Here is a 22599-nt window from a genome sequence, read left to right as displayed (position 1 = left end):
TTACTCATGAATTGTGTGTGTGTGTGTGTGTGTGTGTGAGACAGTCTCCGAAAGCACCAGCAGAGGGTGATGACACTGATAATGAGGACTCTCTGATGGCAGAGATAGAGGAGGATGTAGCTCCGCCTCCTCAGACATCACATCAGGATGTTTGGGCATTATTTGAGAGCATCTGGAACAATGTGTGTCAGATTAGGTGAGAGAGTCAATGACAAAGACAGATACAAATACATTTCCGTTCAAAAGTTTGTGCTCAGTAAGTTTTGCAAAATACAAAATATTTATATTTTTAAATAAATGCTGTTCTTTTTAACTTTAACCATCAAAAAATCCAGATTTTTCAAATGGATTTTTCAATTTTCCAACCGTTTCCACTAGGGGTGGGAGAAAAAATAGATTCTCCGATGCATCGCGATTCTCTCTTCAACGATTCTGAATCGATTCTGAATATTTCAGAATCAATTCTGAGCTTGGGTTTTTTCCCACATATCGCGCTAGAGACGCGGCGGGCTTCATTGCACAGAATTTGCACTTTGAGACACGTTGCTTGAGAGTGTGTGCTTCCACCCGCCGTGTTTTACTTTAGATATGGGTTAGATATGCTTTCGTTTATACCATTTGGAATGCGGTACTATTTTAGATGCATGAAACTCGCGCACTGACAGACGCTTTGTGTTTGTTTGTCCTGAAGCTTGATTGCGGCTGCGGTTAAATGCACTTGCATTTTCAAATACTTTTATACGAAATTGATATACACACAGCCAGTTATGTTTTCAGAGCAGGACAAAACATCTGATATATCGAAATAGATCTGTGCATTAGTCTGAATGCAGCCTGTTAAAGCTGTCACTGTCTATGATCTCATCAGTAATAATCAAACTGCAATAATGCTGAGATACTTCGGATACTTAAAGAACGCTTTTTTATGTGAGTAATTGTTTTAAAAAGTAGCCTGCTTATATAATAATAAAAAAAGTAGATTTTGCACAAAATTTAAAATTTATATGAAAACGTGTTTCCATGTGCAGTAATATTGAAAACTGAGAATGTGGCGCATCGTGATATTGAGTTGATAATGATAATCGTAATTGAATTGAATCGTGAAACCAAGATTCACAACCCTACTTTTAAGATGGTAGTACTGATACAGAGATTCCAACTATAAACAAAAAGCATAGAAACTCCAATTTTGGTTAAGATGTAAAGTAAAGATATATTGCACAGCAGAATAATTAATTGGGGAAAAAATGTAGATCAAGAATCGTTTTAGAATCGGATCGTGACTCCCAGAAACGGAATCAGATCGGATCGGATCGTGAAGTGCCTGAAGATTCCCACCCCTAGTTTCCACAAAAATATAACACAGCTCAAATGTTTTCAACATTAATAATAATAAGTTTCTTGCATGCCAAATCAGCACATCAGAATGATTTCTGAGGCATCGTGTAACACTGAAGACTGGAGTAATGACTGCTGAATATTCAGCTTTGCCATCACAGGAATAAATTACATTTTAAGAAAATATTTTTCATTTTAAATTGTAATCAAATTTCACAATATTACCCTTTACTGTATTTTTTTTAACTTTGGTGACTACTTTAAAAAATATATAAAATTGTTTTTGTTTGTTTTGTTTCATAAACCCCCTTTGCTAAAATATTAACTTTGAAGAATGAGAAGAAATGCTGATCAGGTCTTACACTGTCTCCTGAGGCTTTATCAACTGCAAACAAAACAGAAACTTCACTGCATTACAGTGTTGTTTTAATGTTTATTTCCATTTGTTTCTCTCTTAAGTTCGGCTTTGTTCTCGGCGCTCCACTACACTCCAGGAGCCACTGAGCCCAGCCAGCGATCTACCTCACCCCCACCTCAGGAAGCCCTCTCCTGCCTACAAAGGCTCTCCACTGCACTGAAACAGCTACTGGAGGCTCTTCAGAGGTACACACATTCTAATAAACACACACACACACTCACATACAATTCTGCTGTCCTAGAAGCATCTATTACCATTCCAAACATGTGCCTCCAAACAGAATTTGCTCAGTGTGTGTCCTTAGCCACCTGAGCATGTAGAGGACAGAGGTATGTGTATTGCACGTGGTGGGGTGGGGGGGCAGTCTTTATCCTCATAATCATCAGTACATACTCATTTTCTAATCCTTCCCCTGATCCTGTGTGTGTATATATACCGCTCATAGCAGTAGACAGAGAGATTTTACTATGACATGGCAATTTTTCCTCTAAATTAAGATTTATGCATCTTGTGAGCAGAAACCGTGGAGTGTGTCATAGCTGTAGTTACACAGATACAGCTATTTATGTTGCAGTGCTATAGTAGTCATAACTTGCCTCACTAGCATATTAAACTTCCTTGTATCATTCACAGCCTCTTAATAAATATGTAAATCACTAATAAATAATAAGGTCTCTAATACATTTAAACTCTTATATGGTTGCCTGTATCAAGATCTCAATTTTGGGTTCTCAGCTCAGTTCTGGTTGTCTAAGAAGTTAATAAGGTCATGAAGTGAATTTTTGTTTTGCACAATAAATTATTATGTCTCAGTGCATTAAATGCAAAAACACCATGAGGTTTTTGTTCAACAGAGAAAGAGGAAATGAAGCGTGCACTTGATGTAAATGAATGATTTGTCATGTGAAACTTGTGCTGCGTTGTCCGTCTAATTGATTATATGCTCCTTTATTATCACACAAGACGCCACACTCATGCATCAGTGCATAAAAATTGATTTGCACACAAATTTGTTCATTTTATTTTAGTATTTGACATAAATTATATCTGAATATGGTTATATTGTTTGCGTTTGGAGGAAGATGCAAAATAAAAGAAATTCCAAACTGAAGTGTGACTTAATGAATAAGGCCAGAGTCAAGTCACTTTTTTTTTTACTTTTTTTTTTTTTTTTTAAGTGTTCTTCTGAGTCACGATCAGATATAAGCATATGGCTTTCCACTATATTAGTCATCTGTCTGACAGTGATGTCACCATTTACCCATAAACCCTATATAATTTTACACTTATGCATTTCAGTGTTGTGAATTTGAGTTTCCCCTTGCTTTCAGTTTAGTGTTTCTGAGCAAGCAGGATGACAAGATTTGAAGGGAAATTAGGTGCTGTCTCCATGGTTACAGCTTTACTCATTTTTATGTGCAGAAAGCAGACAGATGAGTCATCAGAGCTAGCACGCACACAAATGCGCAGCACTATTCTTTTCCGTCCTCCTGCGCCCCTGAATGAGGAAGAGCATGCATAATTCAAGCTTTCTTGCTGAAATAGCTTTTTCTTTCTGCTCCCTGATTCGTCTCGCTCCTTGAATTTCTTTCTCTCCTCCTCCTCATCCCCTCTCCCTCCCTTTGGAGTCCAAGCTGTCCATGCTTTGGAGTCCCCCCTAGTTTTTTCCATCTCTTCTCTCTTTCTATCTTCCAGCTTTCTCTGGATCTTTTGAAGGTTATTCAGAGAAATATCTCAGTGTAATGTGTTTGTATGATTGCATTTTCTGTCAGTAGGTCTGTAGCATGTAAGCAGCACACGTTTATTTTAAAGGCCATGTTAACAGGTTGCAGTATTCCAGTGGTTCCCAACCTGGGGGGCGTGCCCCCCTAAAGAGGGCACCAGAGTTCACAGTGGGGGCGTGGGAGCAGATATACTTTGAGGTAGGGCTGGGTGATAAAACGATAATTATAATTATATATTATAATTATAATTTATATAATTTCCTCTGTAAAACAAGTTAGATAAATATTCAATTGAATGTTTATGCGGCAAAAGTGGAACAAAACAGCGCTACTCATTTGAACTGCGCTACACAGACCATATCCGCTCGGTTCAAACAGTGGCGCAGCGCAGAGCGAGCTGACTAGAGCAGATATGTTTACTCACCGATCATGCAACCACTAAACAGCGCTGTGAGATCCAGTGAGAAGCGCTTGAATTCAGCGAAGAAAACAAATGACTGGTATAAACTAGTATCAGTCGATATCAGTCAAATATAAACTAGTTTAAATCCAGATAAAACAGCGCTGACAAACAGTAGAAAAACACTGTGTGCAACGATACATTCAGAAGGCTTTTCAATCTACATATGGCCATAGTTTACCATGGATTTACTGTAGTAACATTAACTGCACCATGGTATTGTGGCAAAAATGTGGTGTATTTAATACATTTATACATTTAATGTATTAAATGTATTAAAGGAGTAATGGAATGTAATTAATAAAACTCAAACAGTCAAATTAAAAAAAAAAAGTAATCAAATGATAACAATAATTACACCAGATGTTACTGATTTTAATAATGAACATAAATGTACATCTGCATCCTAACTCAAACTACTACTGTCAACTCAATGTCAAATGTGCATTTCTAAGAGACAAAAAATAATATTATTATTGTGTGTGTGTGTGTATATATATATATATATATATATATATATATATATATATATATATATATATATATATATATATGGGCGTGTATAAATATAATACAGGGGGTTGGGGGCTCAGATTACTATATGTGTACGTAGGGGGGGCCCATGAAAAAAAAGCTTGGGAACCACTGCAGTATTCGCACTGCACATGGAGCCATCACAATGCTGCGTAACAGAAGAAACACTGCAGGGAGAGTTTTGGCACTGTGCCTGTTTCTACTACGTGACACTCTGAATTCTGTGGAAATTACAATGAAATTGCACTGTGAACCTGTCAACACAGTCTATGCAAATATACTCTAGTTTGCATTAAGCAATATAAAATAATGTAGTGACTTGCTTAGAAATTACTGAAAAAAAGGTCTGTTTGGCATGATCCAGTGAAAGACAAACAACAAAATAAATTATTGTATTGTATTTTATTTTATTACACTTAAATTAAATGAGGTTTGATTTCATGCAGCATTTTATATATTGGATATTCTGCTTCTAGTGATAACCCAGAAATCACTTAATTTTCTATATACACCACTGTTCAAATGTTTGGTGTTATAACATAAACGTAATATGTCATTTAAAGGGAAACAGTTTAATTAAGCTCAAAGGGAGTAATTTATGATTTTATAGGGAATTTGAACAGAATCACTGTGTTACGGCTGATCACTGAGGTGGCAGCGATTCACTGAAGGAGCCGTATAACACTAACTCTACATTGGATATTAAAATCCAAAATATAGTGAAAACACTATCAAATAGCATAGTAACAAAATCGGCAGAATTAACTTGAGCACAAAACACAAGATACTTCTCTTTTCAATATAAACAAGGCTTTATTTGATAAATCAGGCATGTAGGCCAGAGCACGCTCAAAGAGCGCTAAAAAGTGGTGGCAAAAGTTGAAGCAAAAAAAAGAAGAGAAAGGGAGTGGGAAGAAGGTGTCCTGAGTTTTAAACTCAGTTTTTTGACACCTCCCAATGGTTGTTTTGACCAATTAGATACTGTCCTGGCTCGGGGTGTTGCTTTGTTTCTCCACCCAATCAATAAATCAACATTTTGTCAGTCACATTGTCCGAATTGTATACGCTCTTGAAGAATATAAATTTGGATATGATTTCTATAACAAGATTGATACATTTGACAAAGAATTGAATGGAAGAAATGTTTAAAGCATGATTTTTCAAACTCATACATACCAAACATGAATATGACCCTTTAAAGTTGTTGAATAGTTATTAAAAAGACATACATAATATCTGACTAAAACATGATAGTCTAATGTGTGGGTTACATACATAATATGGGGTTCTGCATAGAAAAAATTTGTTGCTCATAAATCCTTTTAAGATGATTTTAGGTGCATATGAAAAAACTCTTTGTAGTTCTATGGAGAACAAGAGACATGTTCTGTGGAGACCAGAGAGAGGTTAAAAGGTCTCCTAAGGAGTTTCAGTCTAAGTCTTTGTTTTGTGGGGGAAGACCTGCCCAAGAGAGCCTGTAGCTCGTGATTTCTATCACAGATTTACAAGTGACGACCATCTCTTTGACCATCAGTCTTGATTACTTGCCCCAAATTTGACAGTCTCCTTCCTGGTTGGAATTATCAATTTTAATGTTTTAATGTTGCAAGCTGTTTTGTGAAAGAGTTGGTTGTTTTGCTTGCTTCAGACTGGCTGGCGCTAGGATCTGGACAGATTTATGACGTTGTCCTGTTTTCTTGTGCCTCTGTGGAATTTCGGCTCCTCAGGTTTCGATGTTCTGATCGAATCTTAAATTTGTCTCATTTGGTTTCTGATATCCTACAGTGTTTTAAATACTTTTACTCAGCAAGGACACATTAAATTGGTCAAAGATATTTACAGTGTTACAAAGGTTTTCTATTTCAAATAAATGCTGTTATTTGGAATTTTTTATTTATCATCATATTAATCAGCAGAACTGTTTTTAACTGTGATAACGATAAGAAATATTTCTTGAACACCAAAACGCTAGTTATGTATGTAACTGTGGTTCTGTGAATTCCGGATGACTGCCAGAGGCGGTGCTAAGCACTAGTGGATAATCGCTGCACCAGCTAGGTAGGTCGAGAAAAAATAACAACAAAGTCATGACATCGACCGAGATGCGAGGATATAAACCACAGCAGCTCGATGCCCAGCCTCGGAATGCTTTCTCGCGCATTCCAAATGACTAGGAACTCTGGCGGTCATCCGGAATTCACAGAACCACAGTTACATACGTAACTAGCATTCTGTTTCATTCCTCCTGACTGCCAGAGGCGGTGCTAAGCACTAGTGGATGACACATACCAACACAGTCATGAGGAATGTCACCCACCTGCAAACATCAGGGATCTTCCAGAAGGACTGCAGAACTCACATCGTGGGAAACAGCCACGTTTACCTTGTAGAACCGTGCAAAGGTACATGGAGAGGACCAGGTAGCAGCTGCACAGACTTCTGCCAAGGAAACTACCCGTAAGGCAGCCCAAGATGAGGAGACAGCTCTAGTAGAGTGACAAGTAACACCCACTGGTAAAAGCTGATTGGAATTACCATATGCTAGCTTTATCACCTCAACAATCCAACGTGACAATCTTTGCCTAAACAAGGGGGCGCCCTTGCGTACCTCACCATTACAGACAAATAACTGATCTGTCTGTCTAAATGGAGCAGTATACTTAACATAGCACCTCAAAGCCCTTACAGGACAGAGAAGATGAGACCTCCCCCCCATCTGCATCAGAAGGAGAAAGAGGAGGTTGAAAAGCAGTCAAATGAATAGACTGATTCACAAATTGTGGCGACAAGACCTTAGGGAGAAAGGCTAGATTAGGCCGAAGAATGACCCAAGAATCCTCTGGTAACCAGCGTAAGCATGGTGCACTCACTGACAGGGCGTGAAGCTCGCAAACGCGTTTAACAGAAGCAATGGCTAATACCTTCAAGGACAACCACTTAATATTCACAACATCCAATGGTTCAAATTGCGGTGTGCAAAGAAATTCTAGAACAAGTGGCAAGTCCCAAACAGGAAAGGGAGTAGAACGAACTGTTTTTAAACGTCTCGCTGCCTTCAGAAAACTACATACAAGGTTGTGAGATCCCAAGGATGCACCATCAACCGGGGCATGATAAGCAGATATGGCATGATAAGCAGATATGACATAAACCTTTAAAGTAGAAGCTGCCTTGTTGTCATCTAACAGATGCTGCAAAAAAACTCAACACTTTCGGAACAGTACAATGATTTGGATATCCTTGATCCCCACACCAAGAGGAGAAAATTCTCCACCGAGCTGCGTAAAGCTGTACCAATAGTGTTCACTACTGCCGCTTACAATCAGTTAATTGAGAAGTAGACCCACTGGCCAAACCCAAAGCTGAAGACGAGCTGGATCTGGGCGCCAAACATGGCCATTAAGCTGAGAAAGGGGGTCCCGTCTGATGGGAAGCTGCCACGGTTCGCCCTGTAACAGACTCAGAAGAAGAGGAAACCATGGTCTGGTAGGCCAATGAGGTGCCACTAAAAGTGTTTGGACAGGAAATATTCGACGTAGGGTCTCCCATAGAAGTGGAAAAGGAGGGAACGCGTACAATTGGCAGTTTGGCCACTTGTGAGCTAATGCATCCTGTCCCAATGGGCTGGATGTCTCGGTCCTCGCAAACCACCAGCGGCAATGCGTGGTTAACTCTGAGGAAAATAGATCGACCTCTGCCCTGCCGAACTGTTGCCAAATTTGCTGCACCACATCCAGGTGAAGCCTCCATTCACCCGGAAGCAGTAGATCTCTGGACAGAGCATCTGCCACTTGATTGTCCAATCCTGGGAGATACATTGCCTTTAATTAAGCCAGTCGGCCCTTAGACCATCCGAGGATCTTGCGAGTTAGCTGTAAAGAAGCAAAAGACCTGGTGCCACCCTGGTGATTCAAATGAAAGACTGTCGACGTGTTGTCGGACCGGACAAGCACATGGCGGCCTAACAGATGTGGTAGGAAGCGTTGTAGTGCTAGATACACTGCCTTCAGTTCTAGAATGTTGATATGTTCTAAGGCCTCCTTTGCTGACCAGTGACCACCAATCCCCCTCTGGTTCCATGTTAGCGAAGCATCGGTTGTGATCACTTCTCTACGAGAAGGCACCACCCCTAGTGGCACTCCAGCCCTCAGAAACGTTATCCGGTTTCAGTGCTCGGACACAGGCAGGAGTGATAACAATCATGTGATAACGATGTCTCGTTGAGTTTAGCCCTAGGCTGTTGTTCCACCTCTGAAGGGCTGAGGTGTAGCAACCCTAAGGGAATCACAGATGTGGCAGCAGTCAACATCCCCATTAGTTGTAGAAGGACACCATAAGGTATCCTTGCTCCAATGCGGAAACGAGTCAGTAACTGAAAAATACTGTCTGTCGCAGACATTGTGACAGAATTGAGCGTTATTCCTATGAAGGTTATGGTCTGCTCTGGAACCAGAAGACTTTTTGTGTCGTTCACAGTAAGGCCCAGCTTTTGTATGTGCTCCAGAACAATCTTGGTGTCGCGTAGAGCATGCACTCTTGTTGGGGTGCAGACAAGCCAATCGTCTAAATAGGACAGAATCCTCATGCTCTTGGACCAAAGAGGAGACAGGGCTGCACTCATGCATCTCGTAAAAACACGAGGAGCCAGAGATAGCCCGAATGGCAGGACTCTGAACTGATAGACCTGACCCTGAAAACTGAATCTTTGGAATTATCTGTGGTGGAGCGCAATGGGAACATGGAAGTAAGCATCCCTTAAGTCTACACTCACAAACCAGTCTCCTTTCATCACAGAATGTCGAAGAATGTCAACTGTGCGCAACATCCGAAAGGGAAGACGCTTCAGGAACACATTGAGACGTCGCAGATCCAGAACTGGGCGAAAACCTCCATCCTTTTTTGGAACGAGGAAGTAAGTTTACGTGGTCCTCCTTGATGGTGGCGGGGAAAAGGGCGGCGTGACTGAGTCTCTTCAGCCACTCTATGTCGCTGTGGCGTTTGAAGTTGCGGACCGCTGTGGTGACGCAACTGCTGCTCCGAGCTTGAGTAGCGTGGGTGAGGCCTGAGTTAACTGTCGTGTGGCCTCTGATAACTTCATTCTCTTTTCCAATAGTTCAGGAATGTTGGGGCCAAAGAGATATCCCGGTACAATTGGTAGTTCTCTCAATGTCTTCTTACAATCTTCAGACAATCTTGCCTGAACAAGCCATACCTGGCGTCTTGCTGTTAAAAGGGTCGCCGACAGTATCCCAAGTTCACGCGTCACATGACCCATAGTCAATAGGGCAGTCTGTAAGGCACAGAGGGGTCAACATTTGCTGACTCCAATGTGGCGTTACAGGCAAGCAGTAGTTGGAAAATGGTATTCTCTGCTCGGGTTATGCAGGCTACGGACTCATATGCTTTTTTCAGTAATGTGTCAGTACGACCACATTGTGCACTTGGGCAACGCACATTGCCTCTAAGCGCTTCGTCTGGTGATACTACTAAGGCTGCTACCGGCTGTTCAATTTCAGGTGCCCGACTCACCCCAATAGAATCAGCCTCAGCCATTGAAGCCAGAGTACGGGCTGACTTTGACCTCCTCCTAGGTGCATTGGAGCTTGTTAATGCACTGGAGAATTCAGTAACAAAATCCTTACATTGTCAAGTCAAGTCACCTTTATTTATATAGCGCTTTTTACAATGCAAATTGTGTCAAAGCACTGCACAATATCAAAAAAGGAAAATAATGTGTCAATAAGTTTAAATAGTGTCTTTGCAATCAGGTCGACGATATCGCTGGAAATGAAGCGTCCCCAACTAAGCAAGCCAGAGGCGACAGCGGCAAGGAACCAAAACTCCATCGGTGACAGAATGGAGAAAAAACCTTGGGAGAAACCAGGCTCAGTCGGGGGGCCAATTCTCCTCTGGCCAAACAAACCAGCAGTTCAGTTCCAAACTGCAGCAAGTCAGATTGAATGGGCTCAGCTGGTTCCAGTGGTCTTTTCCGATGGCTGTCTAAGTGGCGGGGTCCTCAACATTGTGGCATGGTAAACGTAGTATCAGGATTTTGCCTGAAGAAAACATTAGATTGAGCAGGCTGAACAGATCTATCAAGACTTCAACGAGCTGTTGCCATCTGCAGAATTAAGAGAATGTCATCAGGAGATGGCTGGCCTGCATTAGATGAATGTACAGACCCACCGCTTGAGCCACCAGCAGCAGACAGGCTGGAGAGAGCCTCCTGTGGGGGGCCAGATTGCATGGCAGGATCCACCAACTCTTCATCAAGGAAATGTGAATTAGATGCACTCATGGAGAGAGCGTCTAAATCGATCATATCTGGAGGCTGGAAATCACTCTCGTTCACTGAAGCAGTTTTAGTAGGCGCGGTTGGTACCAGGGGTTGTAACGACTGGATAAGGTGTTTCATCTCTGCCATCTCTGAAGAAAGAGAAGCAACAGTCTTCGATAGCGAATTTTCGGTCTTCGGTAAAGATTTCTTCTTGGTCGGCGGAGCACCAGCAGCCACTGATGTGCGACGTTTTTGATCGTGTCATGGCGCTATACACAGTTGTGCGAGGCTAACAGATGAGTTAGGATCTAGCTCTGCAAGACGCAGCTGTCTTTCTGACAGCGGCAGCATGGCACAATACAAACACGGATCAGTCAACGCTTCTTTCAGATGCTGAATCCCTAAACATGACGGGCAGAGATTGTGTCTGTCATTGGGAAGAAGTGTCTTCGGGCACAGTTTACAACTCGGTGAAGAAACGGAGAATTGAGAGCTGTGATCCATGACTCCGTCAAACACGTCCTCGGTATCACCGTAGGAACACAAACTGCGATAACGCGCACAAAAGAAAAACAAGATTGACAAGATTTATAAGTGAGAGAATCACACGTGGATTATCAAAGCTGCCTTCAAAAAGCACCGCAGGGCATACGAGAGCTTGCACGACGGCAAGCGGCGAAATTAATGATAAATAGGTCAGCAGGGAACGCTACCTATGTGCGGTCGAAAGCAGCTACCGGATAGTACCGTGAAGCACAGGGTTTCACCGACACAATGATTAAATGCAAAAATGTCTACTCACGTAATGAAGAAGACAATCTAAAAAACATCTGTCTTGATGATAGTGCAGAGTGCGCTGTCACAGCTTGGGAGGGCGAATCCTCACGACTCAGGTAAGCTGCACGGGACAATGCTAAACCAATGACCTATCATAAGTGAGAAAGCGAAAGAGGCTGGGCATCGAGCTGCTGTGGTTTATATCATCGCATCTCAGTCGACATCATGACGTGACTTTGTTGTTATTTTTTCTCGACTTATCTAGCTGGCGCAGCGATTATCCACTAGAGCTTAGCACCGCCACTGGCGGTCAGGAGGAATGAAACAGAACAGCATATTAGAAGGATCATGTGACACTGACAACTGGATTAATGTTTGCTGAAAATTCATCTTTGCCATCATCGGAAAAAAATACATTTTAAAATATATTAATTTTAAATATATATTCACTGTGTTTTTAATTAAATAAATAGTCGTGTTTAGCATGAGAAACTTTTTTTCAAAAACATAAAAATGATCTTGCCAATGCCAACTTTTTGTACTATATGTAGATCCACAGCTTTGTTACATAGCAGAAACAGCTTCTGCTTTTGCAGTTATGCTGTTTCCTTGTCGCAGAATGTATGAAACAGGTCTCAGTCTTGACATGTTTAAACATGTTAGTAATATGGCCAAGTCTCTTAGACACTCTGTCTAAAATTAGAGTGTTTGTGACTGTCTAAATTGCCCTCTTTTCTAACATCACACTTATTGTTAACGAGTAAATGCAGTGATTACTAATTTACACATTTTCTGATCCAAACACAATTATGGGTCACTTCTTACAGGGTTAGTCTCCCTGGGGCAACCTTTACTCATCTTTACAGAAGTGATAGGCTAGTTCAAGGATCAGCTCAGATCTTTCACCACTAGAAAACACTACCCTGCAAATGATTGTCTGGTAGATTCACTGATTCATCCGATACATTTATTCATTGTAATCTTAAGATGCCTCTTTACTTCTGCTTAATATTAAACATATAAGCGTGCTCTGGTACACTGATGCTTTTTTTAAATCACACACAGGATTCTTATTGGTATATCAGGGAATAACCACAAATATTATACACATTTAATGTGCTAGTAACTGCACAGGAGGGTATAATATGCATGTAAGTGATAGTAAAATTAAAGGTTTATAAAGATTTCCCCTCTCACAGGCTGTTATCAGCGGAAAGCAGCGTTCAAGATGCACAGTTTCTTCTCTCCTTCATTCAGACCAGTGAGGTAAGAAAAAAAGGCCACTAAAGATAATTTCCACCTTTTGACTAGTCATGCCCATGGTTATATGGTATGGAACAACAAAAGGTTGAGAAATTGGTGACAGAAAACAATGTAAGTTCTATACATTACTGTAATATTATAATGTAACCATTCAAAATTTTGAAGTCAGTAAGATTATAAAAATAAATGTATGCCCACCAATTTGACTGTTTTTTTAAAACAGTAATATTGTGAAATATTACAATTCTTTTTTAATATATTATAATATATATTAAAAAGTATAGTAATTTATTACTTTGATGTCAAAACTGAAATTTTAGCAGCCATTCTTCAGTGTCACATGATTCTTCAGAAATTATTCTAATAGGCTGATTTGCCTTTCAAGTAATGCTAATTTTTTATTATCATTATGTGTTATACTGTAACATTATTCATTATGTCTTTACTGTAACTTTTGATCAATTTAATGCATCTTTGATGAAGTATTAATTTCCAAAAAAAAGACGTACTAGCCCAACATTCTGAATTTAAAAAAATAAATAAAATTGCATTAATCTTAATTATTATTTTTTGGAGTTTTTTTTATATAACCACTAAGTCTAAGATCAACAATACGGTCAGCATAAATCTAAGGCAGTGATTATGTAATACATGTGTACTGTGTACGTTGTGTACTTTACGTTAACAGATGTGCTTTCTTCTTTCAGATTGCAGCTATGGAGCCACGTTTCACTGCCAGGGACCTGTTTGATTGTGTGTCTCAGCAGGAATACCGGTTAGTTAAGAGTCATGAGATAGATCAGACTCATTATCTGCAAATCATAGTCGCTGCTTTTACTGCTTTCATTAACCCGGCTACGTGCGTGATGCAGTTGTTTTGTTCTGATCGTTTCCACACCGCCCACTTTCAACAGATAGGCATTTCAGCTGGAGCACAGCATGCTGTTCTCAGGTCAGTGATAGCTTCAGCAGGCCTCAACAGGTATCTACTGTCTCAGAGGACCAGTTTCTGCTTTAAGACCGTTATTGCATCATAATCCTAACCAAACCTCAGAAGACAGTTCTGGGAATCCTAGACATTACGCCTGCCATGGTTGAATAGCAAAGTGAATCTTAACCTGTTCATTGTTCGTTGTGTACTTGTGATATTAAAATCCAATTTGGTGATCCGTTCAAAAGTTTAGTGGCAATAAGCTTCTAATTAAACTTGAGATTTATGTGCTTCACATAATATCAGGCAAACTGGAGAAGCGAGTGAGCTTTTGTGTACTGAGTTTAGGTCCCATTTCATGATGAATAGATCAAATGCTTTGACATTGCACTGCATTCTGTGCAATAACTCATACTAACATGGCACCTGTGTAATAACAGGTTATGCTGAAAACTGTCCTCTTGTGTGCTCTAAATCACACTTTAACACTGAGGAAGGAATTAATGATACATAGAGTGCAGTTAATGATACATCACCTGTTTCCCCGGAGTCGTTAGCCAGTGTACACATTTCTGGTTAAGATATTTCGCAATTTATTCCCAGCAGTGTACAAACTGGAAACTAGAACATAAGCATGTTTTATCTTGTTTAAAAGATTTTCATATTAGCAGTGTTTTTGATGATGATGCCCAAGTCTAATGAGGAGGACTGCTACACATGAATGATAATTATTCACTATATAAAGACTCCAATGTGATTGCCCTGGTAAATATTTAATTTGCGTTAGGATATGGTTTCGTGTCATTTTACTATAGAAGAGGCTAATTAAGCGGGAGGAGCTTAAGACCTCAGGCTATTTGATGGCACTTTTTCTTCATAACATGCAAATTCCAGATTACACCAGAATTTTTATTTTAAATTAATTGTTCTTGATTAATTTTGGGTTAAGGAATCTGACAGTTAGAAAATAAAAAGTTAAATAAATACACTGTAATATTAATGCATCACAAGCATATCCGTGTTGTATTGTGGTTAAAAAAAGCAGTTGTTATTGCAATGTAATATAATTTTATTTTAAAAAGCAACTTTCAGCTCCTCAAAGTTGCTTTACAGCGCAAATATTATAGCAGATAATTAGTTTATGAACATTCAAATGTAAATATTTTACAATCTTAAAATGTAAATGTTTAAGCTTTCATAGCATTTATAACTCTTAGGATTTTAGGTATAGATGTATTTGTCATAATGCAAAAAAAAAAAATTCTATGAAAATGTCAATCATAATTATAATGCAACATTTTTATGAAGTTCTACAATGCCTATAAAAAGTCTTCATATTCATATTCATATTTTTCCACATTAATCTACACTCCATACACCATAATGACAAGGCAAAAACAGAATTGTCACAACTTCGTAAATTAATTAAAAATAAAAAAACTGAAATAAGTACATTGCATAAGTCTTCATACCCTTAACTCATTACTTAGCTGAACCACCTTTACAGCCTCAAGTCTTTTTGGGAATGACATGACAAGCTTTGCATATCAGAATTTGGCAATTATCTGCCATTCTTCTCCTCATCTCTTCACGTCTCAAGCTCTGTCAGGTTGGATGGGGGCAGGTGCACATTTTCAGGTTTCTCCAGAAATATTTGATTGCATTCAAGCCCTAGGCTGTGTCTGGGCCACTCAAGAACATTCACAGAGTTGTCTATAAGCCACTCTTGCTGTGTGCTTAGTGTCATTGTCCTGTTGGAAGTAGAACCTTCTGCCCAGTCTGAGGTTCTGAATGCTCTGGACTGGGTTTTCATTAAGGCTACCTCAATATTTTGGTGCATTGAGCTTTTCTTCTACTCTGACGAGTCCCTCAGTCCCGGCCGCTGAAAAACAGTCCCACAATGTGAGGCTGCTACCAGCACACTTTACATTTGGGATGGTACTCTGCAGGTGATGAGCAGAGCTGGTTTCCTTCAAACATGATGTTTGGAATTGAGGTTCATCAAACCAGAGAATCTAGTTTCTCAGGGTCCTTTAGGTGCTTTTTTGCAAATTCCAAGTGTGTTTTCATGTGTCTTCACTGAGGAGAGGATTGCATTTGGCCACACCAGCATAAAGCACAGATTGGAGTGTTGCAGTGATGTTTGTCCTTCTGTAGGTTTCTCCTATCTTCACATATGATCATGGAGTTCAACTAGAGTGACCATCAGGTTCTTGGTCACCACTCTAACCAAAGCCCTTCTCCATCAATTGCTCAGTTTGGCCAGGAGGCCAGCTCTAGGAAGAGTCCTGGTTGTTCCAAACTTCTTCCATTAAGGGTAATGGAGACTACATGCTTTTGTGAAACTTCAATACAGCATAATTATTTTCTGAACACTTCCCCAGATTTGTGGTTTGATGCCATCCTGTTTCTGAGCTATACAGGCAGTTTGTTTGACCTCAGGGCTTGGTTTTTGCTCTGATATGCATTTTCAGCTGTTTTCAACTTTTATTAAGACGCGTGTGCCTTTCCAAATCATACCCATTCAATTGAATTTGCCACAGGATAACTTCACTCGAAGTGCAGTAACATCTACAAGTAATATGAATGCTCCAGAACTAAATTTCAACTGTCCTAGATAAGGATATGATTACTTATGCAATGGAATCATCTAAGTTTTTTATTTTTTATAAATTTGCAAAGATGTTAAAAACCTGTTTTTTAATTTGCCATTATGCTGTATAGAGTGTAGATTGGTGTGAAAAAAAATAATTTAAAGCAGTTTACCATAAGGCAGCAACATTACAAAATGTGAAAAAAATGAAGGGGTATGAAGACTTTTTATAGGCACTGTATATGTTGTATAGTGTATCCATATACTAGATGCGCAAAGTGCAAAATTCTGAATTCAGTGTGCTGTAATTTGCAGATTGTATTTAGGGAACTTACCTCAAGGCCTAATTTATTTACTGAAATTAATTGTGGTGTGTACTAATCTAACCTAGTAACTAACCAGTCCTACTACGATGGAAGCATGGCTTATGTATATGTATGTTAAATTTAATCCTGTCAAACGATTAATCGCAATTAATCACATCCAAGATAAAAGTTTTTGTTTACATAATATATGTATGTGTACTGTTTATTTATTATGTATTTATAAATACAGAAACATACAGTAAATATTTACTTGTATATATTTATATTCTTATTTTATATTATATATAAAATATTTAACATCAAATTTTTCATAAATGTATACATGCATTTGTTTGTATTTATATATACATAATAAATATACAGTATACACACACATATTATGTAAACAACAACTTTTATTTTGGATGAAATGTAACACTAGTTAAGTTACTTTACTCCAGAGCAAAGTTTTCATGACTAAGTCACTTAATTTCATGATTAATATTCACACAGTGTAATTTTACACTGGGCCGTATTTACATGTTAAAACATTGTTTTTTTGAGGGGGGGTTTTGTCTCTGATTTGTAATTATTTATTAAGCAGGATTGCTGCGTGCAAACTTTGACTCTGCGTGTGTTTGTCAAGGCTTTGTGAGTCTGTGTCTTCGAGGCCGAAGAAGAAGCTCGTTGATTAACCTTATCAGTCAAAGTAGCTACACGTTCGCACACACATTTGTGGAGCCGTTGACAGCTGATCTTTAGCAGCTCTTACCTCAGTTCGGTCAATGAGCCGCGACACACAAAAACTCCTTGACCTCATTTCACGCACTAATCCACGTGCGTCAAATGCATACTTTAATGGGCCTGGTCAGAACTGGCAGGTACTGTATGCTAATACACAAAGACACAATGATCAGGTCATGTGGCCAAACTGCGGTGGCATGACACCCACAAATGCACATGAAACATACATTATCATTTGTGTCAATGTGACCTGTTATATATGGTTTCAGTGTGTTTGCATCGGCTTTCTGAATATTTCATAACTTTAGAAAGACTTTAGAAATCACTTGGGCCGTCATCTCATGTAATATTGATTTACGGACTAAAGATTCCTTAAGATGATCTCTTAAGTTTACCAGAATTATTCTGTAGCTAAAAGCGCCAGAATATGTTTTGCGGTAACAGAAAGACTGTTATTCATTGATGTTCATGAACATCTTGTCTCTAGGTGCTAAATTTCACAACAGGGATTGATATCTAAGCAACTAGGCACAGCACTGACTGTCAACTGGTGACGGCCGAGATGCTGCTGCAGCTTTTGTGTGATGTTCGGTGTTGCATGTTTGTTTTCGAGTGAGCACCGTCACTGCGGTGTTATGTTCTGTTTTGTTGTTGATTTGTTAAGGATTGGCCTCATAAAGCATTCACTCTGCTGTCTGTTGGCTTTGCCGCTGCTGAAGGAGAGCTGCCCACGTGTTGTACGGTTGCCATGGCAGCACTGTTGTGAAGCGGATAATTGCAAGGCTGAAGGAGTCTCACCACAAACCACATCCCATAATTTTTAGTGCACTTTTTTTTTTTTTTTTTGAGACAACATGGTTATATAACCCTTGTGATTTTGAACTTTCTATGCATCAAAGAATAAAAATAATAATATATAAGTTTTAACGAAAATATAGCAGCACATCTTTTTCTAACATTGATAATAATAAGAAATGTCTCTTAAGCACCAAATTAGCATATTAGATCATTTCTGAAGGATCATGTGACACTGACGACTGGAGTAAAGGCTGCTGAAAATTCAGCTTTGCCATCACAGGAATAAATTACATCTTAAAATATTTTAAAACAGAAAACAGTTATTTTAAATTGTAATAATAATTCACAATTTTACTTTATTTTTTACCATAAAGTAAATGCAGCATTGATCAGCACAAGACTTCTTTCAAAAAAATGTAAAACTCTTACTAACCCTAGAATTTTGAACAGTATAGTGTATAGTGGTTATAAGTATTAGAGATGCACTGATGACAATTTTCATTGTATGACCAATATTATAATTCTATCTTGTCTAAATAAATCATCGTAAAACACTAAAATGAAAATAAATCATTCTAAATGCCATCACATCGTAATGTACATTATGAAAATTTGAAATTCTTTTTAAAAATGTAATTACATTTGACAATGTATCTTCAGAACATTCAAAATACAGAACTGTAAGTGTTTCGAAATGAGCAACGACAACATTCCAGTCCAGACTTGGTCTTTATTTCCACCATACCCTTCATTATATAAACCAGCTCAGTGAGGGTTAGCACTGGAGAAAGACAAGTGCATGCATTATTTCATTTGTAATTTGGTAGTTATGTAACATCCATTGGGGAACACAATGCAAACAAAATAAGTCAACAAGCAGCAACAGGTTGCAAGAAAGAGAGGGAGGAGAGATAAAGTAACACAATAATGGCCTTAATTCAAGTCAGTTGTGAACCACTGTGCCAGGGAGAGAGAGCGGGCAGCTTGTGTGACTGTGACTCAGAGATTTCTGCAATTGTTTAAATGCCTTTCCTTTCCCATGAACGCTAGTATTAAACATGAGGAACAATTTTGTTGTAGTCAGTAAAGCATTTCCTGTAGATATATAAAGCACGCTATCTTAGAATGCGATTGCCTTGTATTAAAGGGGTCACAAATGACTTTTTTGTTTGTTTGTTTCCTGAGGTGCATTTACTATTTTTTTTGCATGATTTTTTAATAATAAATAAAAGGCCATTTACTGTCTATATTTTAGCTCTCTGATTTAAACGCTTTAATTCTAGTTAAAGAAGAACCCTTATAATTGGCAGTAAGACACTGCAGCATTCATTATTATGGTTAAACAAAACTTACTATAAATATCTCAAGTGTCCTTTGCAAAGTAATTTCTTCAGCCACCTTCTCTTGATATCTTTCACTTCCTGCGTACTAGACATCAACTTCCTGTTTGGAACCACAGGCAGTGTAGCGGAAGTTATCCTGTGTGAAGTGAAACAGCAGGGACAATCAGGGATACTCACAACTGTTTAGGTAGATCAGATCTTCATCACTTGATCTGTTTTCAACCTTCATCCTATCTTCCATTTCTATTCGAGAAGAACAGTAAAGAATGTTTTCCAACTTAAAGGGATAGTTCACCAAAAATGAAAACTGCCATCATTTACACATCCTCATGTTGTTTCAAACTTGTATTTACTCTTATCTTTTCAGTAGAAATAATTGAATGATGATAATAATAATAATAATAATATATAGAACAATTTACTTTTTTGTGTAGAAAAAATACAGAATCATAAAATGAAAAGTCGCAATTGCCTGTTTTATTCCGTGACAGAAATAAGCTTCCATACAAACATGGTAGATAAGTCTTACGTGTGTGTGTGTGTGTGTGTGTGTGTGTCCGTAGGGAGAAGCTGTGTGTGGGTGGTGCGCAGCTGTCTGAGCTGTATGCGAATCTAGATCACTGTGCTGCTGCTCTGAGCTCTTGGTCCTGATTTACCACCTGACTTTCCATGTTTGGACCCAGCCAACCGTCTACTTACTATCAGACCAGACTACTTTGGATCGACCTGGTTTTGATAGCAGAGTCATAATCTGCTGGAACCAAAGGCGCACCAACCTACTGATCCTCTGTCCTTGTACCAACCTGCAGCAGAGTCAGTGCGTCAGTCACATGACCCTTATTATGCAAAAGCATCAAGGGCTATTAGTCTATATAACAGAAGTTAGACTATGTTCAAGTTCTTATGTTGTAGTTCTAAACTTTGATATTTTTTTAAATTGTGTTGGATTATTTATTCACCTTATTTTATAAGTAATGTGTCCCATTTTGGGAGAAAACACTGTTTTAGTGATGATTAAAAAATTGTTATAGGTTTGTTGGTGGTTTTGGTGTTTTATACTGAAGAATGTAGAATATCATTTCTGCTGTGCCACTTAAAATCCTCCTGATGTCCAGGAGCTGTTGTGGTAACAGGTTATTATGTGTTCAGAAACAGGTATTACTTCATGACACAGTCTCACACGGTATTCAGTGCTGCGAGGCTTTCAGTGAGTAGTGAGTGTGACAGTGAGTCATGTGTTAAAAGCCCATTTTCTTGGGCGCAAGTCTAGCTGCCCTTCTGGAAACTATCCTGAAATCCACTCATTTGTTCCATGATTCTAAGAAGGTACATTTCGTCACAATATAACTTATGACATTTATGCGGTTAGGTCTGATAAGCTGCTATAATTTCTTCTTGGTTCTGTCACTGCATATGAAATACCAGCACCAACATGATCCTCAATCATTTGACAGATTTTTTTAATAATAGTTTCTGATTTAATGTGGAATGGTATCTATGCATAAATATTGTTTTATTTGTATTAAAGTGTGAATAGTACAAAAATAATTTATATTTTACTTTACATCTATTTGCATTTTGATTAAAATATTTGATCATCAATTACTTGTCTCTTTTTTCTGGTTTGTAAGGCAGCACTGTGACATCACAAATTGAGAGGGATTATGGGAACAGTGATGTCTCTCTTGAGATTATTGGCGGTATCAATGACGGTAGCAAGATAAGGGCTGTGCCTGTGTTCATAGGTCATTTAGGTCAAAAGACATTATTACAGTATTTAAATTATTTTCCTGTTTTATTTTATTTTATTATTCTTTAATGGTAGGCACTTGTAGATGGACAAGTGTTATATATTTTTTTTGTTATATATTATTTTGTCATAACATCCTAACATAACTGGGCGCGCGAGTTTATACCGCCAAGTATTAACCGACAGCAGCTGAGAAGAGAGCGGAACATTTGAGTCGCGCTCAGACCACAAAACTGACGGAAGCAACTCCTCTGAAAGACAGTATAACCTCAAGATGACAGACAACAACTAACTTATCTGGGTCTCTGTAAATTCACCAATCCACTCATTTAAACCTGCAACACGCTAGACACGCATATGTGCAGCGTAGAGCAGCTTTCTCACACTGTATGAGTGACAGACAAGGAGTTGTCCTCATAGACTGTTAAAAAGAAAAAGAATAAAGTTCAATTTCGCTTAAATTGAGACCTTAATGTACGGACATGAGTTTGATTATAAAAGACGTTTGTCATTCCACTGAACTGCGTGTGAACGAAACCGTATTGAAGCGGCATTCAACCGCATGAACGTTAGGGGAATTCACTCAGAATGAGTTTTGCGTTTAAAATAGGAATAAAAACACTGCAAGATCTAGACATGCGTTTTAAAAGTCACAATTATTATGTTTCAAACGCTGCGTCGTGCGCGAGAGAAGCAGCAACGGTCAAATGGTCCGCATGTCGACATGTTGACAAAATTTACCGCATGGTAAAAACAAGGGTGGTGGAGTATTTATTTATGTAAATAAATCATGGTGTAAAGACTCTGTCATTGTTGATACCTACTGCTCTGCTGAGCTGGAGTTCCTGATTATCAAGTGCAGGCCATTCTATCTACCACGTGAGTTTACTTGCATTGTTGCTGCTGCAGTTTATGTACCTCCGGACGCTAATGCTAACGTGGCTATGAAAGAACTTTGTGCTGCTATTAGCAAATTACAAACCCTGCACCCGGATGGAGCCTTTATCGTTGCTGGGGACTTCAATCACTGCACTTTTAGATCTGTTCTCCCTAAATTTCATCAAAATGTCTCCTGCACTACAAGGGGACATAAAACATTGGACCACGTTTATACTAATGTGAGTGATGCCTACAAAGTCACACCCCTCCCCCACCTGGGTCAGTCTGATCACCTCTCTTTGTTCCTGCTCCCCAAGTATACCCCAGTCATCAAATGTGTGAAACCTACAATAAGGACCGTTAAAATCTGGCTGGAAGGTGCTGACTCCACTCTTCAACATCAATTCCAGCACACAGACTGGAGTGAGTTTGCTGCCCAGGCCACCACAAACTCTCAGATTAACA

At 38.9% G+C, this 22599-nt stretch overlaps 1 protein-coding gene across 8 annotated transcripts in view; it reads left to right on the top strand.

Moving 5' to 3' along the window:
- LOC306843922 (transcriptional protein SWT1-like) overlaps nt 1–21106 on the top strand; it is a 31819-nt gene extending 10713 nt beyond the window's left edge. For 4 of the 8 annotated variants that reach the window (XM_079375649.1, XM_079375647.1, XM_079375648.1 and 1 more), the window contains exons 15-19: nt 45–196; nt 1798–1941; nt 12728–12794; nt 13499–13566; nt 20069–21106. In XM_079375649.1, the coding sequence (XP_079231775.1) occupies nt 45–196; nt 1798–1941; nt 12728–12794; nt 13499–13566; nt 20069–20156 (519 nt within the window). In that variant the 3' untranslated portion in view covers nt 20157–21106. Of the gene's footprint in view, nt 1–44; nt 197–1797; nt 1942–12727; nt 12795–13498; nt 13567–13705; nt 13744–19594; nt 19693–20068 lie in introns of all 8 variants that reach the window. The other 4 variants (XM_079375651.1, XM_079375652.1, XM_079375653.1 and 1 more) reach the window with 2 other exon arrangements.
- Nucleotides 21107–22599: the final 1493 nt, after the last annotated feature.

Source organism: Barbus barbus, assembly GCF_936440315.1.
Source record: "Barbus barbus genome assembly, chromosome: 24".
Taxonomy (NCBI): domain Eukaryota; kingdom Metazoa; phylum Chordata; class Actinopteri; order Cypriniformes; family Cyprinidae; genus Barbus; species Barbus barbus.
The sequence above is the reverse complement of the archived record's forward strand: the minus strand, read 5'-3'. Positions and strand labels throughout refer to the sequence as shown.